The sequence below is a fragment of the Mirounga angustirostris genome, unplaced genomic scaffold, assembly GCF_029215605.1.
Source record: "Mirounga angustirostris isolate CCGP_5_RB_7025 unplaced genomic scaffold, mMirAng1.0.hap1 SCAF_2, whole genome shotgun sequence".
Classification (NCBI taxonomy): domain Eukaryota; kingdom Metazoa; phylum Chordata; class Mammalia; order Carnivora; family Phocidae; genus Mirounga; species Mirounga angustirostris.
This window is the reverse complement of record NW_026991710.1, coordinates 63,023,996-63,038,967: the sequence shown is the minus strand read 5'-3', so window position 1 is coordinate 63,038,967 and position 14,972 is coordinate 63,023,996. Positions and strand designations below refer to the sequence as shown.

At 43.5% G+C, this 14,972-nt stretch overlaps 1 protein-coding gene and 1 pseudogene across 1 annotated transcript in view; one reads left to right on the top strand and one right to left on the bottom strand.

Moving 5' to 3' along the window:
• ANXA3 (annexin A3) overlaps window positions 1-11,475 on the bottom strand; it is a 53,173-nt gene extending 41,698 nt beyond the window's left edge. The window contains exons 1-2 of the mRNA XM_045880929.3: window positions 11,238-11,475; window positions 8,635-8,686 (exon numbers count right to left, since the gene is read on the bottom strand). Coding sequence (XP_045736885.1) covers window positions 8,635-8,649 — 15 coding nt within the window. The 5' untranslated portion in view covers window positions 8,650-8,686; window positions 11,238-11,475. The remainder of the gene's footprint in view (window positions 1-8,634; window positions 8,687-11,237) is intronic.
• LOC123848471 (large ribosomal subunit protein eL28-like) lies at window positions 4,601-4,986 on the top strand (annotated as a pseudogene).
• Window positions 11,476-14,972: the final 3,497 nt, after the last annotated feature.

Sequence of the window (14,972 nt, the reverse complement as noted above, 5' to 3'; positions counted from 1 at the left end):
CTGTCAAAGGGACCTGCTCTCTCACTGTGGAAGATAAAGGGAACCTGGCTCACTGACCTGGGGAATCTGGCATCATCCCCATCTTCTGAAATGGGTACTTGGCTAGAAAACGGAGCTGGTTTGGCAGGATGTTGGGACTGCAGTGGTGACACACACTCTCCTCCCACGTCACCTCTATGGGAATGGAAATCCACCCAGGAGGGACCGAGACCAGGGACGTTTGCTGTTTGTAATATTACAGAAAGAACATTTCTTGCATCTGTGGCCACGGTCACTAATGCCCACATGACATGATGGCAATATGCATTATTTTATGAGTTTTGTGTAAGTGTGTGTTTGGGAAGTGACAATCCTCACAATAAGTTGCTAAGAATTCTTCCTAATGTAAAGTAAACCTACATAATGGGAACTCCTTGTAGAGTTGATACAAAGGCTACTGGGATTATTAAGATTCTTTGTAGCCCTTGGAGGATCCCGAAAAAAGACGTGTGATACCTCCCTGATTCTCCTTGTCTCCCTCCTATCACCCCATGGGAGTTTTCTTATTGCTCTTCAAATACACCTTGCCTCAGGCTACGCCTGCTGTTCTCTCTGCCTGGATGCTCTTCCCCAAGATATTCTCCCAGCTCACTCCCTCACTCCATGTTGACTTCTGCTCACATATCTGAGCAGAAAATAACACTCCCCGTCACTGTCATTATCTAGCTCTGCTTTTCTCCAGAGTACTTTAAACTGACGTTATATATTATACATTTGTTTCTTTATTAGCCATCTTCCTTAATAAAATCAGAGGCATGTAAGCTCCACGTTTTTTAAATTTCTCTTTCTCTGTATTTCCACAGCCCAAAACAGTGTCTGGCACATAGTAGATCTTAGCAAATATTTGTTGAATAACTAAGTGAATAAAAAATGCTTTCTTATTCTGAGTCTTGCTTTCTTTGATAATTCTCAAATGCCACTACCAGACTTTTCAGAGCTCCATGACACACCTCAGAAATCTGAGTAATGCATTCTTCAAACCTTTTGTAAATGCTGTTCAGATGGGGCTGTCACTACCTCTATTTAAACATGTTTCCGAAACCTAGGTAAAGTATTTAATCAAACACAAATGGTTAAAAATAAAAGGAGCAAAGATCTGATCATAGAGGAAGGGACAGACTTGAGGATTTTCTGCCCTTTTGACTTATTCTCTTTTATTTTGTGTAAGACCCCTACATCTGTCTTACTCTTATTGCTCAGTACTCTAAAATACTTGCGTTTTCCAACTGCTCTGCATCCACCAAAACACAGGCATTCAAGAGAATCAAATTATACCTTCTCCCCTTCACATTCCTTGCTCTCAATCTAAGACTTTTTCTTTTCCTCTTTGCCTCTGATTTACCAGGCTTCTTCAGTAGCTGCTCATTAGATTTGGCAAATTACACCTTTTAGTATGATTAAATGTGAAAGAGGGGCCCCACGCCTTCAATGGGTGAGTTGGGGTCAGGAAGCGGCAAAGGATAGCTCTTTAATGCTTGGTCTATTCAGTCCTGGGAAGCCTCTCTCTTCTCACTCAGATTAGACAGTTTCTTTCTAGACTCTGTCCTGAAACAAAGCTCTAATGTTTTGATTTGAAATCCAGGTCTCACCTGTTTTTCATTAACTTCCTGCAGAGGGCCACTTCTGCAGCTGCCAATATTTATCTAAATACGCTTCGGGAACATGGTTTAAAACACACACCAGACCAGAAGTTGCATCATGTTGAAGAGCACCTAATCAGGCACGATGCCCATTCTCCTCGGGATGTGAAAAGTCTAGCTCAGTGAAAACAATTATAGAGCCAGATCTTCCAGCCCTAAGATGCAGTAGACAAGGAGACCAGAGGAGAAATTCAACACGACCACATGCGTGTAACGCAAGTGTTCTTCCCACACATGTTTGCATGGTTAGGAAGAGCAAACACACCAGGAAAGAAAGGTCTGACGGGATGTTCCACCAAAGCAAGACATATGAACTGGACAGGGCTCTCACCAGCTTCTTGTACCCAGGACCAGTAGCATCATATGTCCAGGGCTGGTGTCATCCAGGGAACAGAAGTGGAAAGGCATTATCTTCCCAAATGCTCTCTCCCATTAGCACATTGCACCTTTCCCGGGAGCCCTACTGCGATGGTCACTACTCGGGGTTACACAGCAGAAATGGGACCATTGTGTCCTCATGGGTCAAACTGCACCAGTCGTTTCCAGGAGAGAGAGGAAGGGTCAGGCGGGGAAGGAAAGTTATGCTCTCCTTTTCATCAAGAACACATTTTCAGGGATTAATTTTTCCTATTAGCCAGTTTCCACCCTAGATAAGCTTTCTCCAACCTTTCCACTTTCAAGAATCCCTTTAAGTATTTCTTCTCCACGGACCCCGTGTTTTGAGTGATTCTATCTGCTAATTTGTATTTATTACAAAGCATTACTCATTTTCCCCTGTGTTACTTATTATTTAAGATAGGAACTTCCAAGCAGAGGTTCTGATCAGCACAAGGTAACCAGCGCCTGCGTGTTATTATCATTTTAGTAAAACAATAAAGGAATATGGTATTTCGGAAATTCTGTGCAGCCTCAGTGTGAGTTATGTATGTATGGTACGATAAAGAATATCTCTAGTCTTTGTCCTGGGTTCCTGGCAGAGAGCATTAAAACCATCAGAATTTCCTGATAGGAGTGTCTTTATTATGCTGCCAAGGTGACTCATGGTAGACCTCTGCATAGGTATAAGATGGGGATGATTGGCAGTTTGGGAGGGAAAGGAGACTAGAGATTAAGTTCAGTCCTGTGGCCAGTGACTTAATCAGTCACGCCTATGTAATGAAATCCCAGTACAAACTCTGCATAGAGGCTCGGAGGAGCTCCTTGGCTGGTGGACACACAATATGCTGGGAGGGTGATCCGTCCTGACTCCACGGGGACAGGACCTTTCCAGACCTTGCTCTATGTGTAGGTAGGCTTTATAATAAAACTGTAACTGTAAATACAGCACTTTCAGCGAATTCTGTGAGTTGTTCTAGACAATTACTGAATGCAAGAGGGTCATGGAAATCCCCAACTGTATGGGTTGGAAGAGCAGGTGGCTCTGAGACTTGCAGCTGACGTTGGAAGTGAGGGCCGAGCTCTTAAACCTGTAGAGTTTAACTCCAGGTAGTTCGTGTCAGAATTGTACTGCAGTATACCCACTTGGAGTGGGAACAGAGTATTCTGTGTCTTTAAACATATGGAAATATCCAAATCCACAGAACGTATAACACCAAGAATGAGCTGTAGGGTAAACTGTGGACTCTGGTGAGTATGATGAGTTAGTGCAGGTTCATCAGTTGCAAGAAATGTACCACTCTGGTGGGGGATGCTGATAATGGGGGACCCTATGCATGTGTCTATAGAAAATCTCTGTACCTTTGCTTCATTTTGCTATGAACCTAAAACTGCTCTAAAAAAATACTGCAGGGACGCGTGGGTGGCTCAGTCAGTTAAGTGTCTGCCTTCGGCTCAGGTCATGATCCCAGGGTCCTGGGATGGAGCCCTGCATCGGGCTCCCTGCTCACTTTGCCTGCTGCTCCCCCTGCTTGTGCTCTCTCTCTCTCTCAAATAAATAAATAAAATCTTAAAAATAAAATAAATACTGAAAATAGGAATGGTCAGAAAGAATCTATTTGGGGAAAACCCATCTGTGTTCAGATGGCTCAGAGACAACCATTCCAATGGGGAGGAGAATGCTATTGATTTGTAATAAAATCGGGCCCAGGAGACAGGCAGAAACTCCTTTACTAAAATAGCTGCAGGGATAATAGTTAGCAAGGAATATGTTTTCTAAAAAAAAATATATTGAAATGATAATGATTACAACTAACATTTACTGACTGCTCACTACATGCCAGGCACTGTTAATGCATTTTATATGAACTGGGTTAATTCTCACAAGCACTAAATGATGCTGGTACTGTTGTTCTACCCATTTTACAGGGGAGGTAATGGGGACAGCAGGAGACTAAGTAACTTGCTCCAGGTCATATTCAAGAGCCTGCCTTTTAAACAATTAGAGAGTTATAAAAAGAAGACCTGGGATTGTGGCTGGACTGTCTTCTGCTCCCAGGAGAGCCCAGTACAGCAGGTACTTGCTGCTTTAATTGTTTACCCTTTTGATGAACTCCTTCCAAAGCTTGTAGGCAACCTATTTATGTGGTTACATTTTTGGAAAACATCTTTTATCCCTTAGTTCCAGAGTGGCTCTCTGTTTCCCCTTCCTCATTTATAAAGTTGAGTTTGGAGTGGGGAAGGGAAAATGTATAGCCAGTTAGGATGTTATAACAGTTCATAATGATTACGGTGATGATGAGTTTAGAAAAATTTTAGGAGGATAATAAAAATACTAATCTGAGGATTCAAACAAAAGGTCAAAGGAAGTTAGGAATTGACCAAGGAGCAAAGAACCCAGAACATTTGCTTGAGAAAGCCAGCTCTGGAAGGCACATGTAGGAAAGATATCGTGATGGTATCTTAATAAAAAGTCACGTTCCCGCTCGTCCCGCCACCGGCTGCCGTAGTGAGAGGGGCCACCACCACGACCGCCCCCTGCCCGGATGGCCGTCCGGAACGGCTCCAGCGTCGGGATCGAGAGGAACAAGCAGACATACAGCCCAGTAACCTGAAGGCTCGCAACTCCTTCCGCCACAACCGGCGGATTCAGCGTAAGGCCGTGGCCCTGGAGCCCGCGGCCGATGGCAAAGGTGTAGTGGTGGTCGGGTAGCGGAGGTCCGGCCACAGAAAACTTGCCACCTCCTACGTGCGGACCACCATTCTTGTTAGAATGCCCAGGCCACCCTAGCAGCATCAGGGGCACGATCCTCGAGAACAAGTACAGCCCAGATCTCCACATGACTGCCATTCACAGAGCCGAGCCTTCCCGCTCAGCCAGGAGCCTGTGATGGAGAAGAGGCCGTGGGCCCGCCCCACCAAGAGCTCCTGAGCACCTGCCCGCCACTTCCAAAGCGGTAAAGGTATCAACCATACACACATATCATGTTCCTAAGACATTCTAATTTGTAGTTTGCCCGAGTGTTTGCTATGGATCTAAAGGCAACCTAAAAGGACCCTGGGTCCAAACAGTGCAAAGTGATAAGACATCAGGCCTTTTCATCAGGGGTTAAGTAGGAGAACACAACCCTGAACAGAGTTATGCAACATTTCCAAAAAAAGGAAATAGTAATTCAACATAGGTTGTTAACGCATCTGAAACAATGGGAGGGTTGCAACATATCTAGAATATAAAGACCTAGGAAACCAGCTATTGTTTCATCTGCAACGGAAATATACTAAAATAGCAACCAGTCTTCTCTCTCGATCATATCACCCCAATAAACTCATCATCCTCTAGTAACCACAAACTGATCTACAGTTCTGGAGAAAAGCATGGACTTGATTGCTTATTTGTGTTTAGGTGTGTATGTGCTTTTGTGTGTAAGAGGGAAAAAGAGGAAAGATAAAACTTAGTGATAAGAATATTTACAGAAATCTCAGGGTTTTTTTATTGTGGTAAAAAAAAGCATAACATAAAGTTTACCACATTAACCATTTATAAGTGTACAACAGTTCAATAGTGGTGAAAATATTCACAGTATTGTGAAACAGATCTCCAGGACTTTCTCATTGTGCAGAACTGAAATTCTATACCCATGAAGCAACAAATCCCCTTCAGCCCCTGGAAACCACAACTCTGTTTTCAGTCTATGAATTTGACTACTTTAGATGCCTCATATAAATGGAATCATAGTATTTTGTCTTTTACTACTGGTTTATTTCACTTAGCATAATGTTCTCAAGGTTCATTCATGTTGTGGCATGTATCAGAATTCTCTTCCCTTTTAAGGTTGAATAATACTCCACTGTATGTCTATACAGGAGCCCCCACCCACACCCACTGGGGATGCATTCCAAGACCCCCACTGAAACTGCAGATAGTACTGAATCCTATATACACTATGTCTTTTTTTTTTTCCTAAACATGCATAGCTGCGATAAAGTTTAATTCATAAACTAGGCACAGTAAGAGACTAACAACTTTGAAGGTGTCAGCTGACCAACTAATTGGAGAGCCTGACCTATGTCAATTTACTAATGGACTAAGACGAGAGGAGACTTTCCTTTTTTAACACCAGCATTTTGGAGAGATGCTTTTTTTTCTTTTTTTCCATCTGACTCTACTAAGTATCCATTAGCAATAATCACGCCTCGGATAAATCTCATTGGCTAAGATACTGCCACTGTGCAGAGCTCTACTAAGTATCCCTAATAGCAGGGGGAATTTTAGACCTGGAAAGAGGACAGCTTGGCCTCCTGGCCAGTGGTGAGGAAATAACCTGGGGCCAAGAAAACCTCACAGCAGCACGCCTCCCACAAACACCACCCATAGCTTGGGCTGGTATATCTCCATACAAGTTATTCTTTAAGCCTTTCTGTCCCTCACTCAAGAAATGTAATGTATGTTTATCATTAACAAAAAAATTAGGGCATGGAAGGTGATGCACTGAAAAATAAATGTGCCCTTGCTCACAGTTCTGCCTTTCTAGAAAGTTTTCATGTAATATAGTCTTTTTTTTTTTTAAAGATTTTATTTATTTATTTGACAGAGAGATATAGAGAGCACAAGTAGGCAGAGCGGCAGGCAGAGGGAGAAGCAGGCTCCCTGCTGAGCAAGGAGCCCGATGCGGGACTCGATCCCAGGACCCTGGGATCATGACCTGAGCCGAAGGCAGCCGCTTAACCGACTGAACCACCCAGGTGCCCCTGTAATATAGTCTTTATGTATATACATAAATATATGTAAATACATAAATATATATACATAAAGACCATATACATGTATATGTATATACATATACATATAAACTGTATTATGTGTGTGTGTGTATATATATATATTTTTTTTTTTTTTTTTTTTTTTTTTTACTTTCTTTTAAACAGAATCATCAGAGCCTGGGTGGCTCAGTCATTAAGCGTCTGCTTCGGCTCAGGTCATGATCTCAGGGTCCTGGGATCAAGCCCTGTGTCAGGCTCCCTGCTCAGCAAGGAGTCTACTTCTCCCTCTGCCTCTGCCCCTCCCCTCGTTCATGCTCTCTCTCTCTCCAGAATAAATAAAAATCTTTAAAAAATAAAAAAATAAACAGAATCATTCTCTACATACTATTCTGTAACTTGATTTTTTTCATTGATTAACATATCTTTGGACACTTTCTTATGTCAATATATAGGGAACAGACCCCCTTGCTCCCCATTTTTTTTAACGACCACATAAAAATGGCTGTAAGCTAGGGGGACCTGGGTGGCACAGTCAGTTGAGCACCCGATTCTTGGTTTTGGCTCAGGTTGTGATATCAGGGTCGTGAGACCCAGCCTGGTGTTGGGCTCCGTGCTCAGCACAGAGTCTACTTAGGACTTTCCCTCTCCCTCTGTCCCCCTCCTCAAATAAATAACTATTTAAAAAATGGCTGTAGGTTACAAATGAGTAATTTAATAATTTCATGCCCATTTATGCTGGCCATTTATGCTGTCTGCATATTTTCATTAATACAAATGAATGTCTTTAGGCCTATATTTTTTCAGCCTTATGCAAGTGTATCAATAAGATAAATACCCAGAAATGGAATAACTGGTTAAAGGGGGTGTGCATGTAAACATTGATAGATATCACCAAAATGCCATCCAAAAGTGTGCCAGGTTTCGCCTCCCATGATCAGAGTATGAGAGTGCTTGTCTTGCCCACAGACTCTGCAATACTGGTTTCATTATGTGTTTTTTTTCACCTCTACCAATTCTCTGGTAGAAATGGTTTCTCACTGTGTTATTCATGTTTCTTTATTTCCTAGTGAGTGATCACATCTTTTCATGTGTTTGTGGGACATTTGTAATTCTTTTCATGTCCTATTCATGTCTCTGACAAATTTCCATCAAGTTTTTTTATTGATTTATTCAAGTAATTTTTATGTTGAGAAAATAAGTTTTTTGTCTGATGCGCTCCAAATATTTTTTTCCCTGTGGGTTGTCTTCTGACTCTACTAATAGTGTTTTTTTGTGGTCATAAATCATAAGTTTATATGCAGTTAAGTAGATCAATATTTTTCTTTTGGCAATTTTGGCTTGTGTCATAGTTGTAACTGCTGTCCCTACTCTATGATTATTTTTAACATTCACCCATATTTTGTCTCTTTCATTTCCCTCCAGATAGATTTTATCCACCTGAAATGCATTTTAATGTAAGAAGGGGGTAGGAATATAGATTTATTTTTTTCCCAAATGGCTAGAAATTTCCCTAACATTATTTGTTGAATAAGCCATCTTTTCATGATATGAAATGTTATCCTCATCACATAGTAAACTCCCAAATCACCTACTAAATTTACTCTGTTACTCACCTCTACTTTGGTGTCATCACAAATTATTTTAACTATGTACCTCTATGATACATGTGCATATTTTATTATTTTTAGATATCCCCTTGCTTTTTTGGCATGTTATATTTTCAAATGAACCTTTTATCAACTTCTTAATATTTTGACTTTTTGTATTTTGATTTGACTAAGATAAGTTACTGTATTGTGAAGGCTTGAGTTTTACTTACCCAGATAGAAGCCATGATATTCCACCTTTGCTTGAGTTGAGATCAGACGACCCTATTAAAAGAAAAAAATTACTAAACAGAACAAATCTGGGGTTCAGAATACAATAATCTCAGAATAACCCTAATCTTTAATCCAGAAAATAGAAGTCAACATTCAAAGAGACCATCTCAGTAAGATGATGTGTCTCCAGCATCAAGTACCCTATTTGCTAAACAAACATTTACTGAGCACCCACTATGTACAAGGGACTGTGCTGGACCTGGGAAGGGGTCAAAACAAGAGAGAAAAAAAATCACTGTACTTAAGGGGTTTACAAACATGTTTCCTGGAAAGCAAATCCTTGACTCGTTTAAAAATCCAATAGAACTATGTTGATTACCGCGTTCTTTTAACCAGGATAGATACCATCCTAGGGAATAACAAGAGAAAAAGAAATTGTCTCCCCGGACCCCATCCCCAAACAAATTTTAGCTGGCTTCAGTTTGGATTCTTTGTGTTTGATTGTGATATCTCCATTTACATTTTACAAGGCTCCAAGCCTACAGCCTGTTATAAACACACATGCCTGCTCTTTGAGGAGGCAGTCCGGTTCCTGGTAGGGCCCAGAGGTAAAAAGGGCAATTCTTTGGTGGAGCCCTATTGGGAACCCAGGCACTTTTCCTATGTAGACATTATTCAAACATGCTGGCATATCTCCAGGGTTGATTTAGAAATGCAAGTCACTCCCACCAATCCTGGGAACAAAATATTCTAAAAATTCAACGATAGCCCCAGAACAAAGATCAGTAGGAAATTACACTAGTAGTCTCTGGAATTATTTAGCCTGATTTTCTCAGGCCCTCTGTAGCCTAGGGCAGTGGGCTTTCTAGTTACCACGTCTACCATTACATCCCTCCAGATAGACAGTGGATACAAGGTGTCACTAGTTCTCACTTTGCCTCTGAAAGCTCAATCTCCTTGAGCTTCCATTTCCTCATCTGCAGAAAGGGAAGAGGAGGGCTGCTGAAATCATATGTATAATAATATCAGCTGGAATTCTGAGTTCTTACCATGTGCCAGGTCATATAAAAAGCACTAGAAGGTTAATTTCACAAGGCTTTTTGTCATATTAGTTCACTGGGGCATAGAAGGCACTAAAAAAAATACTGAATGAATCAAAGAATGATTTAATATAAGCCTCACAACAATCTAGGGAGCGAGGTGTCATTAAGAACATCTCCACTTTACATATAAAGAAGCTGGGGCACAGAGAAGGTACAATAATGTTCTAGCCACACAGCAAGTAAGTGTCCCCGTACAGAATCTGGACAGTCACACTCCAAAGGTATGAAGTTAACTCCCATGCTCTGCCTTACCCAAGGGCCTGCCCCATACATTGTCACAGCTGATGCGCAGTATGTGTTGATCCAGTATAATTTGTAAATTATTAACAATTATTATTGATTTAAATGTTAAGAAGAAATCACTCCACAGCGGGGGCCAAATGACCTTACAACAGAACTTTAAACATCCTTTTCAGAAAGGGATTCGAGCATCTACATCATTTTCTTTACTTCATCCTCCCTCCCTATTTCTCAACAGATGGCTCTCTACACGACCACTACAGCTCTGAGAACAAGATTCTGGGTGTCTTTACATCTTTAAACTCCCTTTCTCATCAGTCTGTCACTTTCTGCCTTCATGAAGCCAGTGGGGATATCTTTGGAGAAAAACGTTTTAATGAGTTACATTTTTTATGATGTTGATAAAACAAGTTGTAAATATAGCTCTCCCCAAGGGCAGAGTCTTGCTGTCTGTGCAGAACACAAATCCTGGGGCAGAATTTCTGTCCAGCCGTGTAACTCCTTATCAGCAGCCAGAGGGGCCTTCAGCGGACCGGGGCCTTCAGCGGACCCGGGCCTCTGGGACCCTGCACAAACCACAGTTTCCTATATATGGTCATTTGCAATCAAGGACTCAGATTCCCCACCTGCTGACTCAAATGCCAGTGGGATGAATCATGAGTCGTGGCTGCCACTCTGTTGCAATCAAAGAAAAGGTGAGTCTTTTCTAAGGAAAAGCCAACTTCTCAGATTCCCCACGCTCAGTATCTAAAGACACTTTTCTTCTACCACCAAAAAAAAAAAAAAATTAAACGAAATAAAATAAATGATCTCCCTTAAGAGGAGCAAATGCTCACAAGGATGGGTGGGGTGCCAAGTCCTCCGAAGGAGCTCGAGCCAGCCCCTCCTGATTCGCCAGGGACCCGAAGGACAGTTGTGACTCCCTGCTCTGTTTCTGTCCCCAAGACGTTTAGGGCTGGGGAGGCTGAGATGGCCAGCTGGTTCCCTAAAAGTGAAGGGTCTCGGACCGGACAGCGGGGTGTCAGTCTGCGCCCCGCCCTCACCATAGCTGGGTGACCCTCCCAGGGCGCACCACGTTTGCTCCTCCGGGCCTCAGTTGCCTCCATTCTGAAATGGGGGACGTGGACTCTCTGCCGCCGACCCCCCGCGGCCCGCTGGTCTGCGGCGTGGGCCGCGCTCCCGGGGAAGTGGGCCCGGTGCCCGCCACCGCTCCCAGCCGCCCGGCAGCCGCGGGCGACGCGCCGCGAGGCCGATCTTACCTGCAGTGCGGCCGAGGGACCTGGCGTGCGGGAGAACGGCGCGAGAGAGGGCACCCCGGCCCCGCCGCTCCGCGCCCGCTGGGCCCGCGCCCGCGCCCGCACCCTTCCTCCGCCCCTGCCCCGGCCTCCCGGCTCCACCTGACCCGCGCCCGGGGCCCTGGGAAAGGCGAGCCGCGCCCCTCGGCCGCCGGGGCTCCGCGGCTGTGCCCTCGCGTCGCAGCCCTCCGCTTTCCGGGGGGTGCAAAAGTAAATGCTTTGTGCCAGGCACAGTTCTAAAGTCCTTACGAGGAGGCCCTCATTTAAATCTTGCAACAGCCCTCTACGGTAGATACAGGTCTCTAGGGTATCCGAAAGTAGAGTTCCTGGGAAGCCTTTCCTAAGCTGAAACGGCGTGAGGTGAAGAAAAGATCACCATTAATTTATATGGAAAAAACTTTCGGGCATTCCCAGACCACACACCCCCACCCCCACCCCAAATAACCGCTCTTAGGCTTTTCTGATACTTGAGACACATCTTGCCAGCAGATGGAAAAATACATCAAAACACAGCACAAGTGCTCGTAGATCCAGTCCTCAGCTGTGGTGACTTGATGCTGAGATGCTCAGTGTCATCCTGGGGAAAGGAGGGCGCCCACCATCCTGGGTGGCTCAGTCGGTTCAGCGTCTGCCTTCGGCTCAGGTCATGATCCCGGGGTCCTGGAATCTAGTCCTGCACACATCAGGCTCCGTGCTCCGCGGGGAGTCTGCTACTCTCTCTGCCCCTCCCCCGAGCTTGTGCGCGTGCAATTTATTTATTTTAATAAATAAATAAAATCTTTAAAAAAAACCCTGGGGGAAGGAGCTTGGGGGGCACTCTGGCTAGAGGTGTCTGCTCCCTTTATAATGAATGTCTGCTGCTAAACAAATGCCCAAGACTTTCCGATTTTGCCTTTTTTCCTTTCTGCTTTCAGTTAGCCAAAGCAGCTACTAATAATGTAGGTATTTAGTGACAGCGAAGGAGCCTAACAGGCACTTTGGAAAGTCGGGGGGATACCTGTACTGTGATTACCCACATTTCATAAATGAGGAAACCTAGACAGAGAGATTAAGTAACTTCAGCAAAGTCACACAAGGAGGAAACGGCAGAACTAGATTTTTGAACCCAGGGAGTTTTGTTGTTCCTCTGCTAAGCTCATTGGCTCTCTACTAAAAGGATAGGAACCACAGACTTGGGGAGATAATAAGGTGGAAGGGCATTCTCGGCATCTGGAACAATAAAACAATTGAAGGAGGCTAAAAACCAAAGCCCTGGTTGTATTCAGGGAATTGTGAGCAGTTGTGTGTTGAAGGATGTAGTAGAGAATGATAGAAGCTACCATTTATTGGGTATCAGGCATTGGACTCAGTACCTGATTGCATTCCCTCTTTTATCTTCAAGGCAACCCTAGGAGGTACTATTCTTCTCAGAATCTGCAGCAGAGGAAACAAGCTTAGAAAGGTCAAGTGATTTATCCAAAGCCACTTGAGTAAAAAGTGCCATAACTGGGACTCAGCACTGGCCTCAGCCCTTAGGTACCTTTCCTCTGGGCAGGGCTGGATCTTGAATGACACACTGCAGGTATTGGGGCATAATTTAGCAGTAGTAGGGAAGTACTGAAAGTGTTTGAGGGAGACTGGCAGAGAGATCTAATTCATCCTCTAAAAAGATAGTTATGCAGGTTCCATAAACAAGGAATCAAAAGAGAGAAGAGAAAATTAAAATCCTATAGGGAGACTCTAGAGTCTCTGCTACTTGGACTTCAAAAGTGACAGTTAATTAGAGGTGGAATTAGGGCAACTGTGGCAGTTTGGGCTGTTGCAAGTGAGGTTTCACCGTCTTTGTCTTGCCTTCCACATTAGTGAAATGCAGTTGAAAGTGCAGGACTCCACAACAAAGGCCTGAGGGCAAGAGCAAAGGATGAAGATCAGGATGGAACGGGCACTCTTTCCCAGAGAGAAGCAAGTGCCGCTCTAGGGCAGAGCCAATTCTAGGATTTGTTCAAGAGGCCGAGTTAGACAACAACCAAGAGGGCTGGGAACAACCTGACACGGGAACAATCAAGAAGAGCTGTATCTTAGTCCGTTCAGGCTACCATAAGAGGCTCCCGTAGACTGGGTGCTTATAAACAACAAAACACTTATTTCTCACTGTTCCGGAGGCTGGGAAGTCCAAGATCAAGGCTCCAGCAGGATTCAAGTCTGGTGAGGGCCCCCTTCCTGGTTCGAAGACAGTTGTCTTCTTGCTGTGGCTCACATGGCCTCAAGGGCAAGAGAGCTCTCTGGGGCCTCTTTTATAAGGGCACAGATCCCATTCATGACAGCCCTGCCCCCCTGACCTAATCACCCCGAAGTCCCCACCTCTGAATACCATTGCTTTGGGAGGTAGGATTTTGATGTATTAGTTTTGGGGGGACACAAAATTCAGACCATAGCAAGCAGCGTACAACAACTCCCACAGTCTCCTCTTAAAAAGTTACTACATAAAATTAATTGTGAAATATTTTAAAGATACCAACAAGAATAAATGATATTATAATAATATTGACTACCCGTGTACTCGTCACCCAGCTTTATCAAAGCTTAAACATTATTCATTTAGAATGTTTTCAAGATATTTTAAAAGATAAATGGAGGGGCGCCTGGGTGGCTCAGTTGTTAAGCATCTGCCTTCAGCTCAGGTCATGATCCCAGGGTCCTGGGATCGAGCCCCGCATCCGGCTCCCTGCTCGGCAGGAGGCCTGCTTCTCCCTCTTCCTCTGCACCCCCTGCTTGTGTTCTCTCTCTCGCTGTCTCTCTCTCTCTGTCAAATAAATAAATAAAATATTTTAAAAATAAATAAAAATAAATAAAAATAAAAGCTAAATGGATACCATTGATGTTCTTTTTGTGCTCTTTTGGATCCATTTGCCTCCCTCTCTCTCCAGAGATAACCCAACAATAAATTCAGTGTTCTTATTTTTGTGCATGTTGTTATACTTGTTTCTTTTTAAAAATTATTTATTTATTTATTTGACAGAGAAACAGAGAGAGCACAAGCAGGGGGAGTGGCAGAGAGAGAGGGAGAAGCAGGTTTCCCGCTGAGCAGGGAGCCCGATGCGGGGCTCGATCCCAGGACCCCAGGATCACGACCCGAGCTGAAGGCAGACGCCCATCTGACTGAGCCACCCAGGGGCCCCTATACTTGTTTCAAAATATCTATATAGCCATAAATATTACGTAATACTGTTTAGCAGATTTTTAAACTTTAAATAAATGATATCATGATGTATTTTCTTCCACTAGCTTTCTGTTCAATGTTAGCCGCTCTAGTAGCTACAGTCATTTTAACTGCTGCATTGTATTTCGTTTTATGACTACATCATGGTTTATTCATCATTCTTCTGATGATGGACATTACATTGTTTCAATATTTTTCTACTATGAATAATTCAGCAATGAACATTATTGTACATAGTTTCTTGTTCACAGGCGTGTGGGTTGATGACATTATTATCACTTGAAAATAAAGTAAGGAAAGAAAAAAGAGAAAACAGTTGAATGCTTGGTACAGGGAGCAGGTGGTTACTAGGAGAAGTTATGAATAGGCTTGCAGATTAGGTGACTTCAAAGAGTTTTGTTTTTTTTTTAAAGATTTTATTTTATTTATTTGAGAGAGAGAGAATGAGAGAGAGCACATGAGAGGGGGGAGGGTCAGAGGGAGAAGCAGACTCCCTGCCG